This window comes from Equus asinus, chromosome 2 (genome assembly GCF_041296235.1).
Source record: "Equus asinus isolate D_3611 breed Donkey chromosome 2, EquAss-T2T_v2, whole genome shotgun sequence".
Classification (NCBI taxonomy): Eukaryota; Metazoa; Chordata; class Mammalia; order Perissodactyla; family Equidae; genus Equus; species Equus asinus.
Window position 1 is genome coordinate 133,897,207 of NC_091791.1, and position 24,470 is coordinate 133,921,676.

At 39.3% G+C, this 24,470-nt stretch overlaps 1 protein-coding gene across 1 annotated transcript in view; it reads right to left on the reverse strand.

Annotated features, from left to right (window-relative positions):
* The window catches only part of HACD3 (3-hydroxyacyl-CoA dehydratase 3), a 30,442-nt gene that overhangs the window by 1,971 nt on the left and 4,001 nt on the right, over nt 1-24,470 (reverse strand). Inside the window, exons 2-10 of the mRNA XM_014856167.3 lie at nt 19,357-19,399; nt 17,401-17,474; nt 15,960-16,124; nt 14,509-14,560; nt 12,160-12,270; nt 6,720-6,847; nt 5,089-5,201; nt 3,495-3,601; nt 2,772-2,903 (exon numbers count right to left, since the gene is read on the reverse strand). Coding sequence (XP_014711653.1) covers nt 2,772-2,903; nt 3,495-3,601; nt 5,089-5,201; nt 6,720-6,847; nt 12,160-12,270; nt 14,509-14,560; nt 15,960-16,124; nt 17,401-17,474; nt 19,357-19,399 — 925 coding nt within the window. The remainder of the gene's footprint in view (nt 1-2,771; nt 2,904-3,494; nt 3,602-5,088; nt 5,202-6,719; nt 6,848-12,159; nt 12,271-14,508; nt 14,561-15,959; nt 16,125-17,400; nt 17,475-19,356; nt 19,400-24,470) is intronic.

Consider the following 24,470-nt stretch of genomic DNA (forward strand, 5'->3'; position numbering starts at 1 on the left):
CTGAATCATTATATAGTGAATACCACCTTTAACTTTTTATTATATTTACTTTATCTCATACCCATTCCCATCTCATTTTTTATGTATTTCAATGTAAGTTCCAGATCAGCACACTTTACCCCTAAATATTTCATTGAGTAGAGTTCCGTATTCCTTTTTACTTTCTTTCTTTTAAGGTAAGATTTACATAAAATGAAATACACAAACCTGAAGAATAGAAACAACCCAATTTTTTATTTTTTTTTTAGGAAGATTAGCCCTGAGCTAACTACTGCCAATCCTCCTCTTTTTGCTGAGGAAGACTGGCCCTGAGCTAACATCCGTGCCCATCTTCCTCTACTTTATATGTGGGATGCCTACCACAGCATGGCTTGCCAAGTTGTGCCATGTCTGCACCCGGGATCCAAACCGATGAACCCCGGGCCACTGAAGCGGAACATGCGCACTTGACTGCTGCACCACCAGGCCGGCCCCACAACCCAATTTTTAATTCAAGCCTACACACTAACATGTATTAAGCAAAGTCTAAAGGCATGAGACACTTTTCTAGGAAGCACAACTCAGTGAATTAGAAAACACAGGATTTCAGAGTGAAAAAATTTCAATCCTACTTGACCACTGACTTGTCCTGTGGCTCAGCCTCACCTCAGTTTCCTCACTGTATAAGAGGGTTAAAAACATTTATTTTACAGACTTATTGTGAGAGAACATATGTTTAGAAAAGCACTTGATCTATGTATAATTATAACTGGTTGTTATACTGCTTCTAAGTTATGAAAATTGAGGATTTATTTCTTTCTGAAGAATAAGAACAATTACATGTTCATTGCAGGCAAACTAAATGTGAGTATACAGCCTTGTAAACTGGAGTGTGCGACCACATAACACGAAAAGCAACTAGGGTTAGTGCACATTAAGATACTTCTACCCTTCTAACTTCGTTAGTGAAATATTTTAGCAGTCTTTCCAATACTTACTGCTCTTTAATACTTTATGTATGCCCACCCCGTGGAGCCCAGTTACAGTAATACTAGATTCATATAGTAATAGAGGTAAAGAGCTCTTCTAATGAGTGCATTTCGCAAACTGAACCCTACTCCCTTCAAGGGCCAAACATTTTACCATTTTTGGCTAGAAATCTTTCTAAAATGCATTATATCCTTTCTGAAATAGAAAAGAAATGGAATAAAATTTAACCTTTGGTAAATGACCCACACCCATAATGTATATTATTTAACTGTGCTTCTGCCATGTGCTGATACCCAGAGGCGAGCCTAAAGGGTGTAGGTCTCTCATCCCCCAGTACTAAGTAACCAAGACCACTGGGCCTTCCGGCTTCTTGGTTTTACTTTTTGTGGTCTTCCCCTCACTGTCTGGGGTGGCCAGCCTCCAGGATGGTCCCCAATGATCCCTACCTCCTGGTATGTCACACCCCTGTGGAGTCCCTTCCTGTACTAGGTTGGTCTGTGTAATCAACAGAATGCGGCAAAAGTGACAGTATGTCACTTCTGAGATTAGATTACAAAAGGCATGTGGGCGTGATAGAGGTGCTAATTATCACTACAATGGCAATCATATTACTATATATAAATATATCAAGTTGACATGTTGTATAACCTTAAATTTACACAAGGTTATATGTCAAATACATTTCAATAAAAAACAGATAAATTTTTCAAAAGGCAGTCTGGCTTCTGGCTCCCTCAGATCACTTGCTCTGGGGGAAGCCATGTCATGAGCAGTCATATGGAGAAGTACTGTGGCAAGAAACCGAAGCCTCCTGTCCACAGCTACACGAGTGAGCCTGGAGCAGATTCTCCAACTGCAGGCAAGTCTGCAGAAACTGTAGCCTCAGCTGAGCTGACAGCTTGACTGAAACCTCATGAGGGACCCCAAGCCAGGGCCACCCAGCTAGGCTGCTCCCTGACCCTCAGAAACCATGTGAGATAATAAATATTTGCTGTCTTAAGCTGCTAAGTTTGGGGATAATTTGTCACACAGCAATAGATAACAAATATACTATCTGCTGTCACATCCTTCTGTTGCTAGACCAGCCAGCCATACTTATTTAGGGCTACCTCAAGACTTTGTGAACTAAAGAAGGGAGAAATACATAAATTATATGAAAAGGTGTTAGAACGTTATCTAAAGTAAACCACTTATAGTTAGGAAGGCTTTTAAAGCTCTCATATTTGCAACAATTTAGGTTTACTTCTTTTTGCCATCTTTTAGTTCTTAGTTTTTATGAATGAAGGCAAGAATTCATGATTTTATATGAAAGGAAATGAATAAGGAAGTGAGCAGGGTTGACATGAAGAGCAGGGGGGTTTCCTACTGTTAGGCAGAGGCTTTACGACATCTTTTGGCTGCTCAGAGGCCTTTGTCACCTTCGTCCTTCCTCGGTGCTAGTTGTATTAACACCTCTTTAAACTCTGGATAAGGAATGTGCTACTCAAATTAGTAAAAGTAAAACAAGCTTCTTATTCTATTTCCAAGGAGCTTCTTACATTGTTTTAAACACGAAATATCTTATGGTAACTGCCCAGTGACCAAGAGCACTTCAAGAAGATAACCCCTGGAGACTGGGGAGGAAATATTTCCACACATAGCATATTCTCCTAGCGGGTCTGTTTTGCAAAGTAATCTTTCTCTAATTCTACACTTCTCTTTTGGAAATAAGAATCCTACTAAGGACTTTTAAAACCTTGAATCTTTTAACTCTAGCCTCTAAGAAGTGACAGGAAAAAGTCTATTACAGAGCCAATACTTACCTAAAAATAATATTATAAGATAAATCTGAAGAAAAAAGGAAAATCTAACTTTGATTTTCACTGGATATGGCAATGTGAAACTGAATCTTCCTGTTTCATTGAACACTGGAATGGACTGGATCACCGAGACAGCTGAAAGCAGAAACAAGAACTTGTTAGACGCAAATGAAACAAAATCACATCTATTGACGGAACCTTCTAACCTCCAAGTTTAACCTCTGGGTTTGTTGAAAATGTTTCGTCCTCGTTTCGTACAGAGGGCTCACGACTCCTCATTTTTTTTTCCTTTAGTTTCCCTAAGAGACGAGCCTGCAAGCTGACCACAGGAAGATGAACGAGGAACAGTCATTTCATAGCACTGGGCTCCAGCGTCCTAGTCTATAAAATGGAGAGGGAAATCCCTGCCAGACTCACTCACTAGATGCTTGTCAGAATAAAACAAAGTCATCAGTATGAACTTGCTTTGGAAAATTTAAAATAGCATATAAATAGGAAGTATGCAGTACATGACCACCCAGCTTCCAAACCTTACAAAATGAGCTACTTCCCTGAATAGTCTGGGTATCAGGAATATTATGGAAGGAAGCCACTATAAAAACTTTCTTGAAAAGTCCAACACTCATATATCAGGCTAAGGCTGGCAGAGGGAGGAAGAAAGGTCTGGGCTATCGGCTTTGCTAGCCCTTAGAACTAAGCTATAAAACCTAAAGTTCCTGAAAGTACCTTCTGCCAAACATCCCAGAGGATACAGGGGAATCCACACAGTGTAACGAAGCCATGTGAGCACCTTCCAATCCATGTCAATGCATGAAAGCATGTAGAAGGGGTACCTATTGAAAATAAGGAATTCGGATGTTAAAAGCCATTTCAGGTTCTGAGAGCAACCCTAAAACACCACTCAAGAAGAATCATTCATAATCAGTCACACACGGCTTCTTCAGAACAGAATTATAATCCTGGGCTATCTACCCACAAACTCCCACCATGCTCCTCCCCAGTCTTCAAAAGATATGAACTCTCTTTAATGGCAGACTAGGTTTAGGTCTCAAAGGAACCACCTTGGAAGAGTTCGGTATATAGAATGAACACTCAGAAGCTTTTTGGCTTTATTCCTAGTTCTGATCTATGGTCCAAGTAGGTGAGGATGACAGACACTTTGACAAACAACTTATCTCTGGATAACTGAATGTTATCAAAACAAAAGTATACAAAAGACCTCTAACCTAAAATCAGACATACTCTATTTAAAAAGAGAGATGATACAAAAAGAAATTTGTTTCTTCCCCATCAGCAAAAGTTAGTATTAAGTACCTATAATCTCTTTCACCTTTGTGTTAAGGAGATTAGAGAGTCTCCTGGGTGCCATGGGCTACAGACCACAGTTAAGACACAATCTAGGGGGGCTGGCCCAGTGGCACAGTGGTTAAGTTTGCGTGGTCTGCTTCAGCGACCTGGGGTTCCTGGGTTTGGATCCTGGGCACGGACCTATACACCACTTATCAACTCATGCTATGGCAGTGTCCCACATACAAAATGGAGGAGAACTGGCACAGACGTTAGCTCAGCAACAATCTTCCTCAAGCAAAAAGAGGAAGATAGGCAAGAGATGTTAGCTCAGGGCCAGTCTTTCTCACCAAACAAAAAAAAAGACAGAGTCTAGGGCTGCTACTGCCTGTTCTCCCTCTCAACTGTTAACATCTCCAAAATACCATCAAACCTAGAGCTGAGGAGTCAATTTGCAAAACCCTTCCTTCACTTGACAGAAAAAGGAAGAAACATGGAATATGTATGGTCTGGTAGACAAGACTACATCTACTTTGACTGATCTTCTTTTTTCAAAGATATTTCTTTTATTGACAACTAAGAATGGAAGAAACAGGTAAGAGGTTGATTCAAATTTCAGTAATCTTGTAGCAAAAGATTCATTTCTATTATTTCTTCCAGAGGCTGGTCCTTACTAGTTCCATCCAACCTGGATTGCTCCTTCAACCCCACGGTTCTTCAGCCCTTTCAAGAACTTCCATGCGAATGAGTCCTCTCTTTCCAACAAGACAGCAAGATGCTGAAGGGTAGGACGGGTCTTTCATTTCTCTGACCTCTCCCTCTGCTCCCCAGCACACAGGCTGGTACCATGATCCAATGACTGCTTTAAAAAACTCCGCCTCCTCTTTGCAGAGCACACAGATGCAGCTAGAACTCTCCACACATGGAACCTTAATCCCAAATCAAATGAGACTGGATAAGACAGCAATTCCCTCAAGAGAGCTACTCCACAGGAGAAAAAGCATTCCAACACCACGCTGGCATTTCTACCTACCTGAAAATTTCAACTGTGCTCCATGTATAAAACACAAAGAAAACCACAGCTTTGTTTTGCATTTCTTCCATGGTGCCAAAGATGATAAACAAAATGAAATTTCTTCCAAGAAGCTATTAAAAGGACCAAAAAGAGAGAAAAAGTTTAAAAATATAGTAAAATATATATATATATATGTGTGTATATATATATATAAATGTATCTGAAACCTAACCTCACTAAATTCAAGGTAAATAGAAAAAGACTGAGCTCAACTAGCCTAATCCTCTGCTTCAGTTTTGGAACAAGTTAAAGTGCCCAAACCAGTCTTTCTGAACAGATATGTGTGTGTGTAAGTATGTCATCATAAATAGTATATTTTTAAAAATACACACACACACACACATACAAACACAGTTTAAAGGATACTGTCAAAAGAACATTTGTGTCTGCATAACCCAAGTTAAGAAACAGAACATTACCAGTGTGGCAGCTCCCATAAGTAACTACCATCTTGTGTTAACCATTCCATTGCTTTTCTGTATTTGTTTACTGCTCATGTATGTATTCCTAAACAGTATATTGTTTCATTTTGCCTATCTTTAAACTTTCTGAAATCATGCTGCACATATTATTCTGTGACTTGCTTCTTACTCAATGTTACTTTCCCGAGATTCATCCATGTTGATGCCTGTGGCCCTGTCCAGCTCCAGGAGGCTTCACACACACTGTATTCTAAGTGAATGGCACTCCCTGGAGCCGTGCGATGTGATGATGATGAACTTGACCCTCCCATTTTGCCCTAGAAATTCTACCCTAATGCTTATTTGTACTAGTCCTTGATATACAAAAATATTGTTTCATTTTAGTGGGTTGCCCATTATCCCCTTTTATCTTTTAAACTAAACAAAACAGCCCCTTTCCAAGGACAGAAAAACTAGAGCTAACAAGGCTATTGTATTAACACTCTTTACCATGCAACTGATCTAATTAGAAAGCCAGAATACAATTAGAGTCAGTATACTAGAGAAGGGTAGAACTATAAAAAGAACACTCCAGAAGAGAATAACCAACAATCACCTGCTTCCCCGAATGCGGGTGGGAGGTATTTAATGTTATGTAATCACATAGCTAGGAAACAGGGCAAGGAGGCTGAAAGACTCATGCCCCGTTGCTGATAGCAATTTTCCAAATACTGGGAAACAACAGAGATGTATGCAGTGGGAGAAAAATCCCCACATGAGTCAGAAGAACCACCTTCGCATGTGGAAGAACGCCCAAGTGAAGAGTTCCTAGGCATGACACTGCCTTCATCTACCCAGGTGGGAGGAGACCAAACCCGTCTCTAAAGGATCAAAGGGAGGTTTTTCTGCTCCTGCCTGAATCAAGTTTCCCTAGTTTTAAACCTCTTTTTGTAACTTTATGATTTCATGAACATGTTAAAAGCAATGAAACAGACCTGAAATGGCAAACGTCTACTTTGGAAAATATCCCTGAGGCTTAAAGTTTTCCTCCTTGTTCAGATAAAACAACGCTATCCCTGTGCAAATAGCTATTTTTACTAATTGAGACTTCTCAGCAAATTGTGGCAAACCTACTAAATAAACACTGAAATCTTTCACTCCCCAACCTTGAGCTCAACTATTCAATACCTGTATAAGACAAGGCATCACTGGTGACTTAGTGACTCCAATTGCTGCATTGATGGTTTCCACAACTGACAGCATCTGGCAGAAATACATCATGTCAGCCATGGTGTGGAATGTGTCATAGAAGGACTCTATGGAACAAAGACACAGTGAGGGTAAATAAACTGACAAATCCTAACAGAATTATTTCTCAAAGTACATAACTCCTCACATGAAAGGAATTTTAGTAAAGGTATAATAAACATCCAGACAGATTCAAGTCTACCATCCAACTAAGCTAGTGGGAAACAGGCCTGTGAGGTTATTAATTAGTAAACTCTACTGGTTACCAGAAAGTTAACACATAAACCCTGTATGACCTTTTCACTTTATTTTTTTATTTTTATTATTTTTTTTTTCAGGAAGATTAGCCCTGAGCTAACTGCTGCCAATCCTCCTCTTTTCGCTGAGGAAGACTGGCCCTGAGCTAACATCCGTGCCCATCTTCCTCTAATTTTTTATATGTGCGATGCCTACCACAGCATGGCTTGCCAAGCGGTGCCACGTCTGCACCCGGAATCTGAACCAGCGAACTCCAGGCTGCCGAAGCGGAACGTGCGAACTTAACCGCTGCGCCACCTGGCTGGCCCCGACCTTCTCATTTTAAAAGGCAAGAAAAAAAAGTATACCTAGAGTTCATTCAGTTATTATATGCTGAAAAATCTACATATCAAGCACATTGATAATTCTTTTAAGGTCCATTATCTCATTTAATTTAAAGCTAAAACTATACTACATATATTGAATGCAATCTAGCCTTTTAAAAATCTCAAAAACTGTACAATCATAAATAAATGCAGAGGTGAAAACTTATTGAATAAAATTAATTTTCAAAAACCTTATGTTCATACATTTAATCCTAATAATTCTTATTCTGAGAATATATCCTAACTAAAATATCTAAAATGAAAACAAAGCTTTAGGAACCAAGCTGCTCTCTGAAACATTATTTCTAAGTGCATTAAAGTAGAAACGGTCTAAACGTCTAAGAGTATGGAAAGTTTGAGTGAATTATAGCATACCTACTTCATGGGATAGTATACAAGCAATTTAAATGACAGTTATTGCTTAGATGAGGTCAGCAAATGTAGTATCAATTCTGAGTGGTCCATAATATCTTTTACTTTTCATACTGATCCTCACTTGACATCCTGATTCCTACATTCCACTTTGCAGTGTTTTCTCAACCAGGGCACCACTGACATTGCAGGAAGTTTAGGATTCTTGGCTCCCTGCCTATTAAATACAAGTACTAGAGCCTCTGAGGATCTGGCAAAGTTAGCTAACAAAGTTGACACTGTGGGAGCACCATAAGAGAGTGGTTTAAATATTACATGAATAAAAGAGGCCCTTGCAAAAACTGAAAAAATGCTCTACTATTTTTGCAAAAATGATCCACTTGACAGCCCTGCTACAAAGTCAAATGTGAAATGAAGAATGGTACATACTCCTATTCTATAATTTTGCCATAAAAATTCCACCAATAAGTTCAAAAATTGACTAATTTTCTTTGAAGAACTAATGCAAAATTACAATTTAAATTTTGCTATATGTAAGATAAAAAATTTATTTTCATAATTTTAAATGTCTTTTCAAGACAAAATCCCAATCAAATCTTTTTGCAACCATTTACAACAAAATTCTGGGGCATTTCAGGGGCCTTAAGGGGATTCACTTTAAGTGTCATTTTTCCTGGACAAATCATCTGAAAAATCAGGACCTCCTATACTTTGAAATAGAAAGTCATGCCTTAAGATTTGGCATGTCATAAACAAAAGTTAGATATTGTTGCTCTGTCTCTGATTTTATGGGAAATTCACCCTTATTTCAATTCAGGAATAGAAATCTGATTTCTAAAATGATAGCTATAAAGAATATTAATAACATTAAAAAGCTTATAATATTGTTCTAAAAACAAGATGCAAAACTGTATATACAGTATGCTCACAAATTTTAACTAAAGGAGATAAAAAGACTAAAAGGAAATGTACGGAAATATTAATAGTGATGGATAGTGGCTTACTAGCCTCCTCTTCCTTCCCTTCATACCTCCGCCTCGGTTTTGCCCTATTTTCCAAACTTTCTTAAATCCATACATTTACTTTTATGGTTTGAAAAATAATTTTTGAAAGCACTAAAAGGCACTCGTATGTTAATGGCATATGGATCTAAAGAGTGGCAGTATACATCAAAATCCTTAATAACAATATGCCCTTTTATCTCACAATTCCACTTTCGGAATTGTTACTAAGGAAGTTATGTGGGTTTGAAAAGATATATACCAAGGTGCCAAGGACCTGTTGCTCTCATGGATGGAATTCTGAGAGTTTTTGTTTTGTTTTATTTAAGTCTTTATTTTCTCATTTTTCTGTAATTAACACTTATTTTTATAATTAGAAAAAAATAAAAATTTAATAAAAAAGTATTCCTTAATAGAGAGCTAGACAAACTCAAACAAGAGTTTCTACATAAGCCCAAGAGTTTGCTGCTGTTTCCTCAGCATGAGAAGTTTAACAAGCACATGTTTACATGACAGAACAAGTACATGTGTGGAATTTGCCACTCACCCAGCATCCTTTATTCAAAAGGAAAAACTTACAAGAGGCAAACTATGACCCTGGGTGCCAGGCCCCAGGTCCCTACTACATCTAAAGCAGCAGTTCCAAACCAGTAGGTGGTCAGGAAGGGGCTCAGAGCCAAAACAGAAATTACAAATCCAGGCAGCTCACTTTAAACACATGACCCAGATAACCTAGCAGCCAGCAGGCTTGCACGGGAATACTCAGAATCAGCCCAACTACATTAGGTTAAATAAATTTTTTATGTATTTGAATGTCCTTATTCATTCCATGGGACTTGGGATAAATCCATACTAATAAAAGCTACAGGTCTGAGAATAACTGTGTCTGAGACTTCCTTTGTTTCTTTAAATAACTCATCTGTAGACCTCTGGTCACACATGACTTTAAGACACCAGGCATTTGGAAAGTTTTCCACCAGCCTGCTACTGTGCTCTGCAGAATTCCAAGGTGTACAGAAGGCTGAAAAAACAACACGCACTTCTTCTTTCAAATGACTCTAAAGCTAACTACAATTCACCTCCACAAACTTCAGACGGGAAAATTTAGGACTGAAGACTAAAAGAGCCTATAGGATTTTTTCCTCTTTTTAAATAGAATTCATATTTTCCATTATACTTATATTTTTCTTCATATTTGCTTTATAAAAGAAAGAAATAATTTTTAATTATCCATTCAAACCATTTGAAAATGGTGCATTTTCCTCCAATCTTTTTGCATGTACTGGTTAGTTTTTTTCTCCTTTTCATATTGGTGTGATCAAACTGGAAGAACAAACTTATATGTTACTTTTTTAGCCTATCGTAAGTATTTTTCCACATTACTACAAACTTTTTAAACACTTTATATTTGCTTCACAACATTCAACTGAAGGAATGTTCTAAAGCAAAACCTCATTGGACATTTAGGTAGTTTCTAATTTGTCACTAATATAAATAATACCATAATGCAAATCTTTTTTGAAAAAGCTTTTCTTGAGGTTTCAATTTTCTCCTTAGAACTTATTTTCAGGAGTGACAAACCAAGTTCAAGGATATGAACAGTTAAGGTTCTTAATGCACCTTGTTAAATGATTTCAAAAGAGTTGTTGTCCTTATGTCCCCTCCCAATAGCCACTGGAGTGTTCACTAAATTTAGCCTACGTCCTCTTGAATTAGGTATCTTTTATAACTTTGCAAAATTGGTAAATAAAAAATAATATTTTACTTTTCATTTCCTTCATCATTGCTGAGTTAAACATTTTGCTGTATGTTTAATTAGCTTTATTTTCTCTTATGAACTACCTATAATGATTTTTGTTTATTTATCTACTGGGTGGAGTTTTCACATTTTTAAATCAATTTGTACAAGGTTCTTTATACGTGAAAAGAAAAACAACTCTTGCTGATGTTTGTTACAATTTTCCACCGACCCTCTATTCCCATGCTGCTCACCTCAATGTGCTTTTAAACTTTAATGTTGTCTTGACTCGGATGTTGTTAAATATACATGAATTTAGGTATTTTACATAGTCAAATGTATTGAGCTTTCTTTATGATTTCTTCTAACATTTTTAAGCTTAGAAAGTCCTAACTCTCCATATGAGATTTTTATAACCATTTACTTATATCTTCTACTATGACCTAACTTTCTGATACATGACTCTTAAATCCTTTGGGGAAATTTATTTTGTATAATGTGAGGAGAAGAGTCAAACAGATTGCTTGTCTCCCTCATGCACCCAAACCTAACCAATTTTCCTAGAAAATATTATCAGATTTCCCATCCAATAAAAAATTAGTGGATAATATTCCCCTTTCCATTGATTCATGATTCTTTTTGTATCACATATATATTTTGGATACATATAACGTAAGAATTATTTCTGGGCCACCTAATCTGCTCTGTTGATTAGTCTATTCTTATACTAATGTTATATTATGTTAATTACCATTCTTTCATATCAGGTAGAGAAAGTCCTCTCCCATTACTCTTTAGTCCCCCAAATTTTATTATCTATCTATTGTTCATAATAAAACTTCAGAATACTTTAGATCACATTTTCAAAAATTTTCCATTGTCATTTACTTTGTCCGGAATTCTATTAAACACATAAGTTAGGGGGCTGGCCCAGTGGCGCAGTGGTTAAGTGTGCACGTTCCACTTCGGTGGCCAAGGGTTTGCCAGTTTGGACCCTGGGTGCGGACACAGCAACACTTGGCAAGCCATGCTGTGGTAGGCATCCCACATATAAAGTAGAGGAAGATGGGCATGGATGTTAGCTCAGGGCCAGTCTTCCTCAGCAAAAAGAGGAGGATTGGCAGCAGATGTTAGCTCAGGGCTAATCTTGCTCAAAAAAAAAACCACCACATATAAGTTAATTTAGCAAGAACTAGTATCTTTGTGATAGTCTTTTCATTCAGTTTTAGAATAGTCCATCTGAGAATCTATTTAGGCTCCAAAGAGTGAGATCCCTTTTGGACTTGCATAACTTTGGCATGGAAGTATCATAACATCAATTTATTTAGTTAAAAATGAATATCAAGTAATGAATAGGAAAGGGATGCTAGCCCAAGATGTGCCCCTGGTGAGCTGTGTGGACATGGACCATTTCTTTGACCTTCTCTAAGCTTGTTTCCTCACCTGTTAAATGGCCAGAATATCTAATCTGCTTGTTTCACAAGACCAGGGGAAATAAGAGATGTGAAAGTAAATGAAGGCATGAATGCTACACAAACGTGGGGGGTAGGGGCTATTACAAATACCAAAGGCAAAGAGTGTTACCTTTGGTGAGTAGTGGGCCAAACTACTGAAAAAAGAAAATCAGGCTTGAAATTTTGACTTGCCTTTTCCCAAGATAAAGAACCGCACAGTCATGTTGACAAATATCCAGGAGAATCCCAAGAACTGAACAAGATTATACATGAATAGGTATCCTTTCTTCAAGCTTGTAAGAGCTGAAAAGCAAAGCAAGGCAAGAAGGTGTTCAAAGCAGTAATCACAGCAGGAGAGGGGTATATGGGGCAAACCCAGATGACTTCATCCCTCTTTCCTACTTGGGTGCCCTAAGCTCCCACACAAATACCTGGCCCAGGTCTGAACCAGCCTGGGCTCCCGGCCCCAGAGAGAAACAGATAAGGAAAAATTATGAGGAACATTGTACTCTAAGCTATGTCTTCAGTGATCTTTCCTGTCACAGCCTTGAAGGGTAAGTATACAGACATCATAAATCCAAGAAGAAAAAAGAAAAATTGCCCCTGGCAAAGAATGACCAGCTCAGGAGGCATTAGAGGAGGGAAATAAAGTTACAACCAGCTCCTGCCCTTGTCAATCTTAATATAACCTACAGTTTCTTCTTTGCTGGAATTTTTTAAGGTCATGCAGGTCAAACTAGCTCAAAGAGATAGACACAGTAATGGAAAAAAAAAATCCTGATATTTGATTATATAGTCATTCAATCAAGTATTAACTGAACACCTACAATGTGCAAGGTGGTATGAGGGGAACTACTGGGATTTAAAGATGGTTAAGACATGATGCTGCCCTCAAAGAGTTTACAATCTAAAAACCATAACACAAGATGGAGAGAGACAGGTAACACCTTGTGAAAATTCAAGGTGAGAAAATGACATTAGCTGGGGAACTGGGACTCAGGCAAGTCTGCATGGGTGAGATGGTATCTGATCTGGGCTTCGAAAGATGGGTAGAGTGAGGATAAAACCAAAGGAGGAAAATTATAAACTGAGAGGCAAGGGAATGGACATTAATCTTGTCTGTAGCATAAGGTTCGTGAAGACATAGCCAATTACAGAGTTAAGGAAGGAGTAAGGAGCTTAGACAGAGTCCTGGTTGAGTCCAAGAAGCAGGGTAAACGCAGGGACAATTCTCCAAGAGAAGAGCTAGGGAGTTCAGATTTTGCTGCTACATATTTATTCCTAGGCTACAGATACTTTACATACACACTTCATTGATGCTCAGTTAATCACGGTAAATAACATGGTCAATCAAAAGAAACCTTATCCTAAGGAGCCAAAAAAAGTCAGACTTTTAACAACATCTAACTAATTAAAATTTTTTCTTCAACTACAAAAATTTATTACACTTCCCCATGATAAAGAAACTCTTTCACCACTAAACTATGAATTTAGATTAAAAAGAGTTAAAGCTTTAACTAACATCCTAAAAATCCATATATATGAAATTTTACATATTTTTGAAGTTTATCCCTCTAAAACACTAAAAAATTAATTTAAGTCTCAAATTGGCCTTTTCATGTTGTTGTTATTCTTTACCTCCACTAATCCTCTCCCCTTCTTTGCTTTTCTAAATGAGTAGTCCTCTAAATTAGTAGTTATTCAAATCTTTTTTAAAGAAACTTCACTGAAAATCCCAATACATACAACACCAAAGCAGAGCTGCTCTGACTGAAGTGGACCTGCTTTCTCTTATCCCTCCAAAGCATCTCTGGGAACCCCTGGGGCACCATGGAATAGAGTTTGAAAACCAGTGCTCTAAAGCTTTACCCTTCCCAACTTATGGCATGCCAACTAAGGACCACTAAAATCTGAAAAAGCTCGATTTAGGACAAATGAGGAACCCTTATTTTATTCTGCTTCTCAGTGTTAGTTTTACAAACTTTCATGGTCCTCCCTCGAGAATGCAAGCTCTTAGAGCTCAGGCACTATGATGAATTCATTGGCTCCGCACCTCAAGGGCCTAGTACAATGCTCCCCATATAGCATGAATTTAATAGATAGTTACTGAATTTAATTTATGTCATCCAGAAGATAATACATTTACAGAGCTTCTTGCTTATAGGTGGGGTTGGACAGATAGAAATGGATTTTTTAAGTTGGCAACCACACTAATCTGTGGCACAGCCCTTGAGATCTCTGTTGGGAAAAACACCAGGCTAGAAGGAGTGTAGCCTTGGGTCTGCATAGCATTTTCACATGTCTATGCAGGACTCGCTGCCACCTAACATTAGGCCAGTCCAAGAGACTAAGGTTCTACCAGCCCTGGTGTACTCAGATGATGTCAGACGCCAAACAGCAAGGATTCTGATGTGGGTGTGCACAACTTAAACACTGAACATTAAGGATTTCTCATCAGCTCAGCTACACAATCACACTCATGCATACCTCCATCTCTATCTCAAGTTAACTGGTAACTACCACACCACAGGGGCAACTTACTTTCAGGAGAGCCTTGGCTTTCCAGTCTGAGTTTATTTAGGCGTTCTTCTTCCTAGAATTTGGACAGAAGTTTTCCAAGAACACAAGTTAGAACTCCCAGATGCTTGCAAAAGTCCACATGCTAGATAAGTGATCTGACTCCCTCAAAGCCACCTCCTCCAATTACATCCATGCTTTACTGGGAAAAATGTCCTAGTTCATGATGCCGAAAAGTCTGACTCTTCCCTACTGGGTAGCACCGGCATCACAGAATGCCCATCCACTGCTCACAGGAATAAACCAATCAGCTGGCTTCCAAACTACAAAGCGGGTAGTCTTGGAATCTTAGAGCTGGAAAAGACATCCAGAAGATTTGTCACAGTTGTAAAAACAAAATAGAAATTTAAGGCAGGAAATAGATTGCTTTTTTATTTTTTAAGACTTCTAGATTTTTAGCATAATTTTTCCAGAAGCTAAAATCATGAATCCAATAGTATGAATTCATATTAGGTTAATTCAGATACAGATGGATACATATACAAATATTTATAGATATACGTATATGCATAGGTGTGTATACACACATATAGTTCCTTGTTCTGTCAGCTGAGAGGGCCTAGTAGCAATGACACTCCAATAGCAATGAGCATACCTAGAGCCCAGATTTGGTTTCCACTACCATTCTCCAATAAAAAGAACAGAACCCCTTAAAGAATGGGTGTTTCTAGGGCTAGTGCAGGGAATATACAATATAAGCCTAGAGCAGCTTATAGTGCTAGAAATTAAGGAAGTGCCCCCACCCCCCCCAAAGCCCAACAATGATGGAGTTTTGTCAAAGAGACAAAGAGCCAACTGGAAGAGCTTCCAATGGCCAAAGCTGGAACAATTTGAGCAAGAAAATAAATAACACAGTATTGGATTATAACCCAAATCATAAAATATTCATGAGTCCATGCTGATATAAATAAATGGGAGAAAATAGACAAATCTCCCAAGCAGAATTCCAACTAAAGTATGTCGATACTCCACCCTAAGGATGGAAAGCATAACTCCTCGCTCCTTAAGCATGGGCTACACATAGTGACCTCCCTCCGAGAGTATACATAAGGAAAGGGAGGGAGTAACATTACAGTGGAGAAACATGACAAATATTACCTTAGGCAGATGATTAAGATTAATAGAGAATGAAATTAATTAATAGAGAATGAAATTAATAGAGAATGAAACTTCTGTGGTCTTTTCCCCAAAAACCCATCACCCTAGTCTAATCATGAGAAATACATCAAACAAATCCCAATTGAGGGACAGGCTACAAAACACATGACTAGTATTTCTATAAAACCATGTCTCCAAGTCTTCAACTGAATTTGTAACTTTGTTCTTATTCTATCAGACCCTGATAGCTATTTGAGGTGGCCCAAATATCTTGTGTTCCTCATGATTTCTGTCTAGATCCCAGGGTCCTTACTGACCTTGGCTCTGAGCTCCATTTCTGCATCAGACTCGTCCAGCCAGCGGTCAAAGTCAGGGGCCAAAAACAGTGGGCGCTTCTCCTGCTTGGTGAGTCTTTCCCACCACTGACTCACCTTCTTCTGTACCGTAATGTTTACCTGCCTCTGGGTCAGTTTGTAAACCGGCTAAGAGAGAAAGTGAGAATGTGAGAATGCCCTCTCCTTCCCATCCCTCACTCCTTCCCCTGAAATTGCACCAAGTCAGTGCGGCTATACAGAGAATCTGCATGGCATGCTTATCCCTCTTCCTTCTCTGTTCCTACAAGTCCTGACACAAAGAGAACATGTGGATCAAGGGTTGATATAGGGAAGAACTGGTAAGAACAGCACTGTCTTTCTCCGATTCCCCCAATGAATGACACAGGAGGAAATCAGAATAACAAAGGCAGATAGTTCCTAGTTATCCTAGAGGAAACTAGCATGAACCTCCTGCCAGATCTATATCATGCAAGGTACTGCATCCAATCTCTCTCTCAAGTGCATCCTCACTTTCCAAATTTTCCTCCCATGAAGGGGACTGAAAGCAAATGGTCAACGGTCCTGGCAGAGCGACCCCCTGTTTTACAAAGGTCTAACCAAGGCCAGAACTGCACTGGATCAGTTACACCTTTTTCACAAGGGTCAGCCTAGGAAGTCTTCCCAACTAAACTCAAATTCTTAGATGCTGTTCCAGTTCATCATTCCTCCACATGGCCTGTCCCTGTCTCCAAAGCAAGAACCATGACAGATTCTCTACCCCTTAAACCATTGCTGACTATTAAAACAAATAAAATAACTGAGCCCTCCTGCAGAGAGAGATCAACATGCTCAAGCCTGCAGAGATAAGAGCGTAATTTCAGAAACTGAAATATGCCAGCTGTTGGATTCTCTTCCTTCCTGTTAGAGAAGCTTCCTCAAGTTCTGAGAGAAGGGAAACTTCAATTATACTTCCAGCATTCTTTCTAAAGATCAGCTGCCTCCACCTTTTCTGATTTCTATTGCCCCTGTGGTAAAGTCACATGAAAGTAACACTGTGGCATGAGCTTCACTTACCCTATATAACTCTGCTCTCTATAGGTGCCATATTCCTCTGTCATCAGTAAAAACCAGAGACTATCGGAGCTGGAAAGGATGACTAGAGATCACTTAGTTCAACTCTTCATTTAACACATGGGGAAACTGGAACTCAAAGAAGTGAAGAGACTTTTCGCTCTGCTAATAAATGGCAGAGCCCAGATTCACTTCAGGTTCCCCGACTTTCCCATTCCTCTGCTGCTAAAACCTGAGCTCTGCTCCAAATAAAGGACATATTGTCCTTTGGTTTTTATCTTCTCCTTTCCCACAACCCCTGCTCCCCATTTCACTAAACTACTGGTATTTACTTCCTAAAATGGAAAGGGAAGTGAGAAAGGAAATAACATACCTCTGGCTTCACAAGGTCTAGGAACTCCAGGTGAAATTCATAGACATTGTCTCCTTTGGCACCGTGTCCCTGAGCTATAAAGAAAGAAAAGTCGGTTACTGTGAACTTGAGCAGAGCAAGGCCATCCAAAAGCTTGGTGCGGTTCTTTAAAAATTACACAAATATTAATGGGTGCTGCCAAAATGAGTAGGGGCTTGTGAACAGAGGTATTCAACAGCTAGACAAGCTAAATCCTGGACAAAAGGTTCTCTCTATACATCCTTCCTGATGATCAGTTCCAGAGTATTTACTTAATCTTCCAATGCGGCCTTGATGATACCCAGTAGAAATAATAGGCAGGAAAAAGAATACAGGATGCAAAACCAAAGGTACCCCATAGACAAAAATTTAACTTTCACATTTACTTTGGCACTGAATCCAGAGCAGAGAAAAATCAGGTAGATGTATTATCTTGGCTGCAGTTAAGAAAAGTTGCAGGGTACACAGAAATGCTGGATTGTCTCAAAGAAAGCTCTGAATCTAAAACCTCCTAACCAGAGGCAGAAAACGGAGAAGCTGAATTCTCCTTTAGTACATCCCAAATGGAACAAAAAAGAGAAATAAAATTTTCTCAGTTCATTCCTAAGAGAGGAAAAGTAGAACTGGGAGGAAAGTCCCGGGGTTGACCATTATGCCATCCCTGTGCCCTGACATGGCTCCTTTCCCCAAACCAAGCAGACACTAGGCCTAGGTGCCAGTGACTGCTGGATATCCCTTCCCCTCTCTGACTTGTCTATCACTTGGTTCCCTCCTGGGATTCTCTTTCCTCATCTGGCCATATGTGGTATAACTTGCCTAATATTTGCTACAGGTGGCTATTGTTCTCTAAAACCACAAATTCTTTAAGGTAGAACAGTCTACAAGCTCCAAATGGCAAGATACACTTTTATCATTTTAACTTCCTTTCAGATGTATAACTCCCCAAAAAATCTGAGCTGCTACCACACTGCTCTCAGCTTGAAAAGTACATACAAAAGCCAGGCTGTGCTTTCGATGCAAGGTAGATGGAACCTCACGTAAAACAGAAACTCTTCAATACCCCATAACCTGTCACTTAGAAATGACATTCCAAGGAACAAGGAGAGAGAGAGTAGGGAGAATGTCCCCTCCGCACTGGGTGACAATGAATCCACACCTACCCTCTCAGGCACAGCAGCAAATCTGCTGATGAACTGAGCAGAAAGGAGATGGAGGTAGATTCACAGAATCAAAGACTGTTGGAGCTGGAAAGGCTTTAGCTATGCATCACCTAGTGTGCAGTATTTCTTAAACTGATCTGTAAGTGTAATATCAGGGAGCCAAAAAGCCTCATTAAGAAAGTTTCTATTTTTTGTTTTCATTATAATCTGAGGAAAAAAAAGCAGCAGCATATTCCAGATCATCTAGATGGCTACTTTATAACCAAGTACTGCCACACAAGTTCAGTGGCTGCCTTTGCATCTGTGTTCACAGCTGCAACGGAGCTGTCACTTAAAGTGACCATATTTAAACTCTTAACATGTTTCTCAATCTGGGGTCCATGGTCCTGGAAGATCCTGAAGACATATTCTCAGTTGTCCATGGGTCTGAAAGTTTGAGAAACACAGATTATAACGCAATACCCTCATTTTATAGGTCCAGAGAAGTCAGTAAGTTGTCTGAGGCAGTAGCAGAATTAGAGCTAGAAAACAGATCTCCCAATCTCTAGTCCAGGATTCTTTTTCACTATATCTACTGCCTCTCCAAGAGGAGAGCAGGATTTTAAACAAATTCTTTGACTTTTCTAATCAAATATTTCAAAACAATCTAGATCCCAAGACTATCAGAGAGGTGAGCATCAATAGAAAGTGAATAAAACAAATAGACAAAAATAAAAAGAAACCAACACCACACTCCTTAACTATGTAGAGAGCTGAGAGCATTTGCCGGGATACTGACCTTTGAAATGCAGCACATTTTCAGTGATGCTTATGGCAGGATTCTGTGAAAAGAGACCAAGGATGCAAGAAGGGCATTTTAATGAGGATAAAAATGAAATTAAAACCAGGGGCTTACTTTCCTCCATCCTTCCCCCTTGGAGAACTCGATCTCCTACCCTGTGCCCCACCCAGAGAATATATGTAGTTGTTGATTCACACCTCTGTGTGAGGCTTCTCTATGTCTCTCTGTATCCATCTGAGATTGCAGGCTCCTGCAAGAACGACCCTAAACTGCTCTCACTGTGCAGAACAACCAGATACTCAGTCAGTCCACCCTGAAGATGGCAAATGGCGCAACGTGCTATCTGAGGTGTTATGGGGGAACACACAGATCTCTAAGACTCGGTCCCTGAGCTGTGGAGGCAGAGAATTTAGTGGAACAGATGAGTCATTTCCTGCGAGTAAATATCAAATAGTATTAAATAATGTATGCTCAAGACCAAAAGAGTAGTAAAAAGAAGTAATTGTTACAGGCGTTTGGAAGAGTGCGCACAATAGGAAGAGAATGGTTGGGCATCACCAAAAGTGAGACCTATGCTGCAACGTGAAGAATAAATTAATTCCAATAGGTGGAGGGAAGGGCTGAGGATTACAGGCGGTTGGATGAAAGTGAAACATGCAGTGCCTTAACCTCAGGCTCCACACTCTAGCTTCAACAAAACCAAGGCTAAAAGAGATCAAAATTCTCCAAATTGCTCCTTTATTCCCAGAATTTGCTACATGCGTTTAACAGTATAATTCAGAGTGAAACTATTTAATCCTTTTCTTCAGCGGATGAGAAACAACTCACCTCCTGTCTCCCAGCTCAACGTTGATAAGCAAGAAGCAGCATGTTTCCAGTGCCATAACTAGTTCATTTATTTCTCTCCTGCAGACTCAGCTCTCTGTGCTCTATCATGCATCAAAGGAAACCAACGAGAGAGAGAAGGTTGGAGAGCGGGTATACTAGCGGGCAGTGGGAGCCTAGATGCTCTACTCATAGCCAAGTGTTAGGAAAAGGGGAAGAATGAAGGCTGGAGGGGTAGCACGTGAGCCACACTTTATGTTAAGAATGTTCCCAGTGAGAGAACAGACCTCAGGCTAAGAAGCTCACCCAAAGGAGCGAAAAATCTAGACGACCCCTGTGGCAGGAAGAGGGAGTCAGGGAACCTCTTCAAAAAGGACTACACTTCCAGGGGCACGGTTGCTCATCCACGGAAACGGGGTCTTTGATGTAAATATTATCATAAAAGCTCGAGCTACGGCGTGTCTTAACAGTAAACTTCCTACCTAGGTCACTTCTTGCCCAAATCTGTGTGCTCTCCATACCCTAATTCACTTGGAAGAAAGAGCAGGTTTAGGGGCCCGGTTTAATCTCTTCAGACAGATAAATGTGTGCAACCACGGTGTAAGTGTCTAGCACAAGCCCAGGAGTTCACTAAGCATTTCTGTGAGCCAGATTTCAGATGCTAACTTGGCAATTATGGGACAGCTCCTGCCCAGCAGTACCCTGGGCACGTCAGGTTCAGTTTCTCCAAAGGTGGTGGTAGTGGAGGAATATATTTCAGTAAAAAAAATGCTTATGCCAGAAAAAAGTTCAAAACTGAATAGGAAGAGACTCTGAAGCACTTAAAAAAAATTAATATCAATATTTATAAGTGAGATTGGCCTATAAATTACCTTTCTTATATTTGCCTCATAAAATAAGCTGGAGAGTGTTCCCTTTCTCTCTTTTAAAGGTTTTTCCTTTTTCTCCCCAAAGCCCCGTGGTACATAGTTGTATATTTTAGTTGTGGGCCCTTCTAGTTGTGGCAACTGGGACGCTGCCTCAGCATGGCTTGATGAGCAGTGCCATGTCCGCACCCAGGATCGGAACCAGCGAAACCCTGGGCCGCTGAAGCAGAGCTTGCGAACTTAACCACTCGGCCACGGGGCCAAGCCCCCGTCTCTCTCTTCTCTGGAAATGTAAGTGGAAGTCTGGGATGGTAGCCAGCCTTCAAGATGCCCCCCAGGATCCTCTCCCCACTATTTACACTCTTGTGTAGTCCCCTCCCAAATGACGTCAGGGATGATCTGTATAAGCAACAGAATACAGTGGAAGCAACAATGTGACTCCTGAATTTAGGTCATAAAAGGCATTGCAGCTTCCATCCAGGCTTGTTGGGCCCCTCACTCTGGGCAAAGCCAGACACCAAGGCAGGAGAACACTCAAACAGTCACATGGAGAGGCCTATGTGGAGAAATAACTTGTGGGCACCAACTTGCCAATAGGTGAGTAAAACATCCTTGAGGTGGATACTCCAGGCCATCATATGGCCTCAACCACAACTGACATCTGACTACAACCTCATGAGAGAACCCACAACAACCCAACTGAGTCCTTCCTGAAGGACTCACAGAAACAGAGAGATAATAAATGATTATTGTTGTTTTAAGCCACTACACTGTTGGCTGATTTGTTATGCAGCAATAGATAACTAATAAAACTGGAATTACTTCTTTCAATATTTGGTGGAACTCTCCAGTGAAGCCACTTGAACCTGGAAATTTTTTTTTTCTTTTTTTTTTTTTTTTTTTTTACAGATTTTATTTTTTTCCTTTCTCTCCCCAAAGCCCCCTGGTACATAGTTGTATATTCTTCGTTGTGGGTCCCTCTAGTTGTGGCATGTGGGACGCTGCCTCAGCGTGGTTTGATGAGCAGTGCCATGTCTGCGCCAAGGATTCGAACCAACGAAACACTGGGCCGCCTGCAGCGGAGCGTGCGAACTTAACCACTCGGCCACGGGGCCAGCCCCATGGAAATTTTCTTATGGGAAGATTTTTGACTACTGATTCAATTTATTTAATGGTTACTGTGCTATTCAGGTTCTCTCTCTTTGACAGAAACTATCTTTCTTAGAATTTGACCATTTTATCTGATGTAAAATTATTTAATATTCTCTTCACTGTTTAATGTCTGTAGCTTCTGTGGTTGTCTTCTTTTTCATTACTGATATGGTTTGTGTCTTAATCTTGTCAAGAAATCTGTCCATTTTAATTGTCTTTTCAAGAACTAATTTTTAGTTTTATTGATTCTATCTCTGTTTTTTATTTTTGCTCTTATCTTTATTATTTCTTTCCTTCAACTTTCTTTGGGAGAATTTGCTATCTTTTTTCTACTTTCTTGAAATGGATTCATAGGACATTAATATTCAGACTTTACTCTTTTCTTTTAATTAATGCTGTTAAATATAAGCATTTAAGAATATACACTTCCTGCCAACTCCTACTTTGGTTGTATCTCTCAAGCTTTGAAAGCAGTATTTTCACTATCATTCTATCTAAAACATTTTCTAATTTCCATTATCATTTTTTTCTTGAAACATGGGTTATTGAGAAGTGTTTAACTTCCAAGCTTAAAAGATTTTCTAGTTATTTTGTTATTAATTTCTACCTCAATTGCACTGTGATCAGAGAACAACCTCTGTATGATTTTAATCATTTCAAATTTGTAGAAACTTGTTTTAGAAAGCAGTATACAGTCAATTTTTGTAAATGTTCTGAGTGAACTTGAAAAGAATGTGCATTCTAGAGTTGTCAGATGCAGTGTTCTATATACGTCCATTAGGTTTACTGTTTATTACTTGTTCACATAATCTATATCTTTACTGATTTTTGTCTTATTATCTCAATTATTGAGAAATCACACTATTGTACTCTTGTCTATCTCTTCTCGTACTTCCATTAATTTACATATTATCAAGGCCATATTACTAGGTACACATAATTTTGATATTGTTATATTTTCCTGATGAATTGTATCTCTATGATCATGAACTGACCTTTTTATTTTTAAAAATACATTTTTGCCTAAAACTCTTATCTGATATCAGCATAGCTATACCACAGGGATCTGCATTTGCTTTTGCCAGGTACCTAGGGACCTACCAGTTGAGACCACTTTAAACTAAATTCATGGCTTGAGAGCTTCTAGATCTCCAAAATTGCATAAATTTAGGCTGTATAATCTTTTGAGAGCCAACTAATGGTTTTAACTCCTCAAGGACTTTTTCCTCTACTTTGCTCAGTGCTAAGGCATCTGGGGATAGGGAGGTGGGATAGATTTACTTCTAGCTCATCCTTCCCTTAAGCATATAGTTCTCTCAAGTACAGTTTACGGGCAGAAGGGTTTCCTATTATATATTGTAGCTCTGGTGGGCTTTGATCTGACTTCTATCCCCTGAACTCTGTCAGGCTATCAAAACCAAAGTTCAAGTTTACTCAGTTGAGCAAATATTCTTAAGGTAAAAGCAGTTTCAATGTTTAGCTTACCTCTCTGACTTTCCACTTTAATTTCTAGCTTGTTAACTCTTTGATGACTTGAGGATTTTTATTCAACACTTTCAGTCGTTTTTAGTAGAAGAGTTGATCAGCACAATCTAGCCCATCTTTTACTAGAGACGGAATTGTGCCTTTGCTTATGAAAGAGGAGTGGTTAGCGAAAAGGGAAAAATGTGGCTTTGAAGTCAGATGGACCTGAGTTCAAATTCTAGTTATATCACTTTTTTTTTTTAAAGATTGGCACCTGGGCTAACAACTGTTGCCAATCTTCCTCTTTTTTTGTAAGGATTGGCACCTGGCCTAACGACTGTTGCCAATTTTTTTTTTTTTTTTTTCTGTTTTATCTCCCCAAACTGCCCCTTGTACAACACAGTTGTATATCTTATCTTAGTTGCCGGTCCTTCTAGTTGTGGGATGTGGGACGCCACCTCAACATGGCCTGACGAGCGGCGCCAGTCCGCGCCCAGGATCCGAACCCTGGGCCGCCGCAGCTGAGCACCTGAACTTAACCACTCGGCCACAGAGCTGGCCCCCCACTTTTTATTTCTATCACTCACTTTGAAATCCACAGCAACTGTCATCATTTTTAAAACAATAAAACCAATTATTTCACAAGATTGTTGTGAGAATTAAATTATAAACATACAAAGAGTCTGGCAACTAGTAAGCACTCATAATCTAGTTGCTTTTCTTCCTGTGACTAGAATGCCCTTCTAGGCTTCCATATCTATTGAATACTCTTCATCTTTCAAAATCCAAGTCAAATGTTAATCC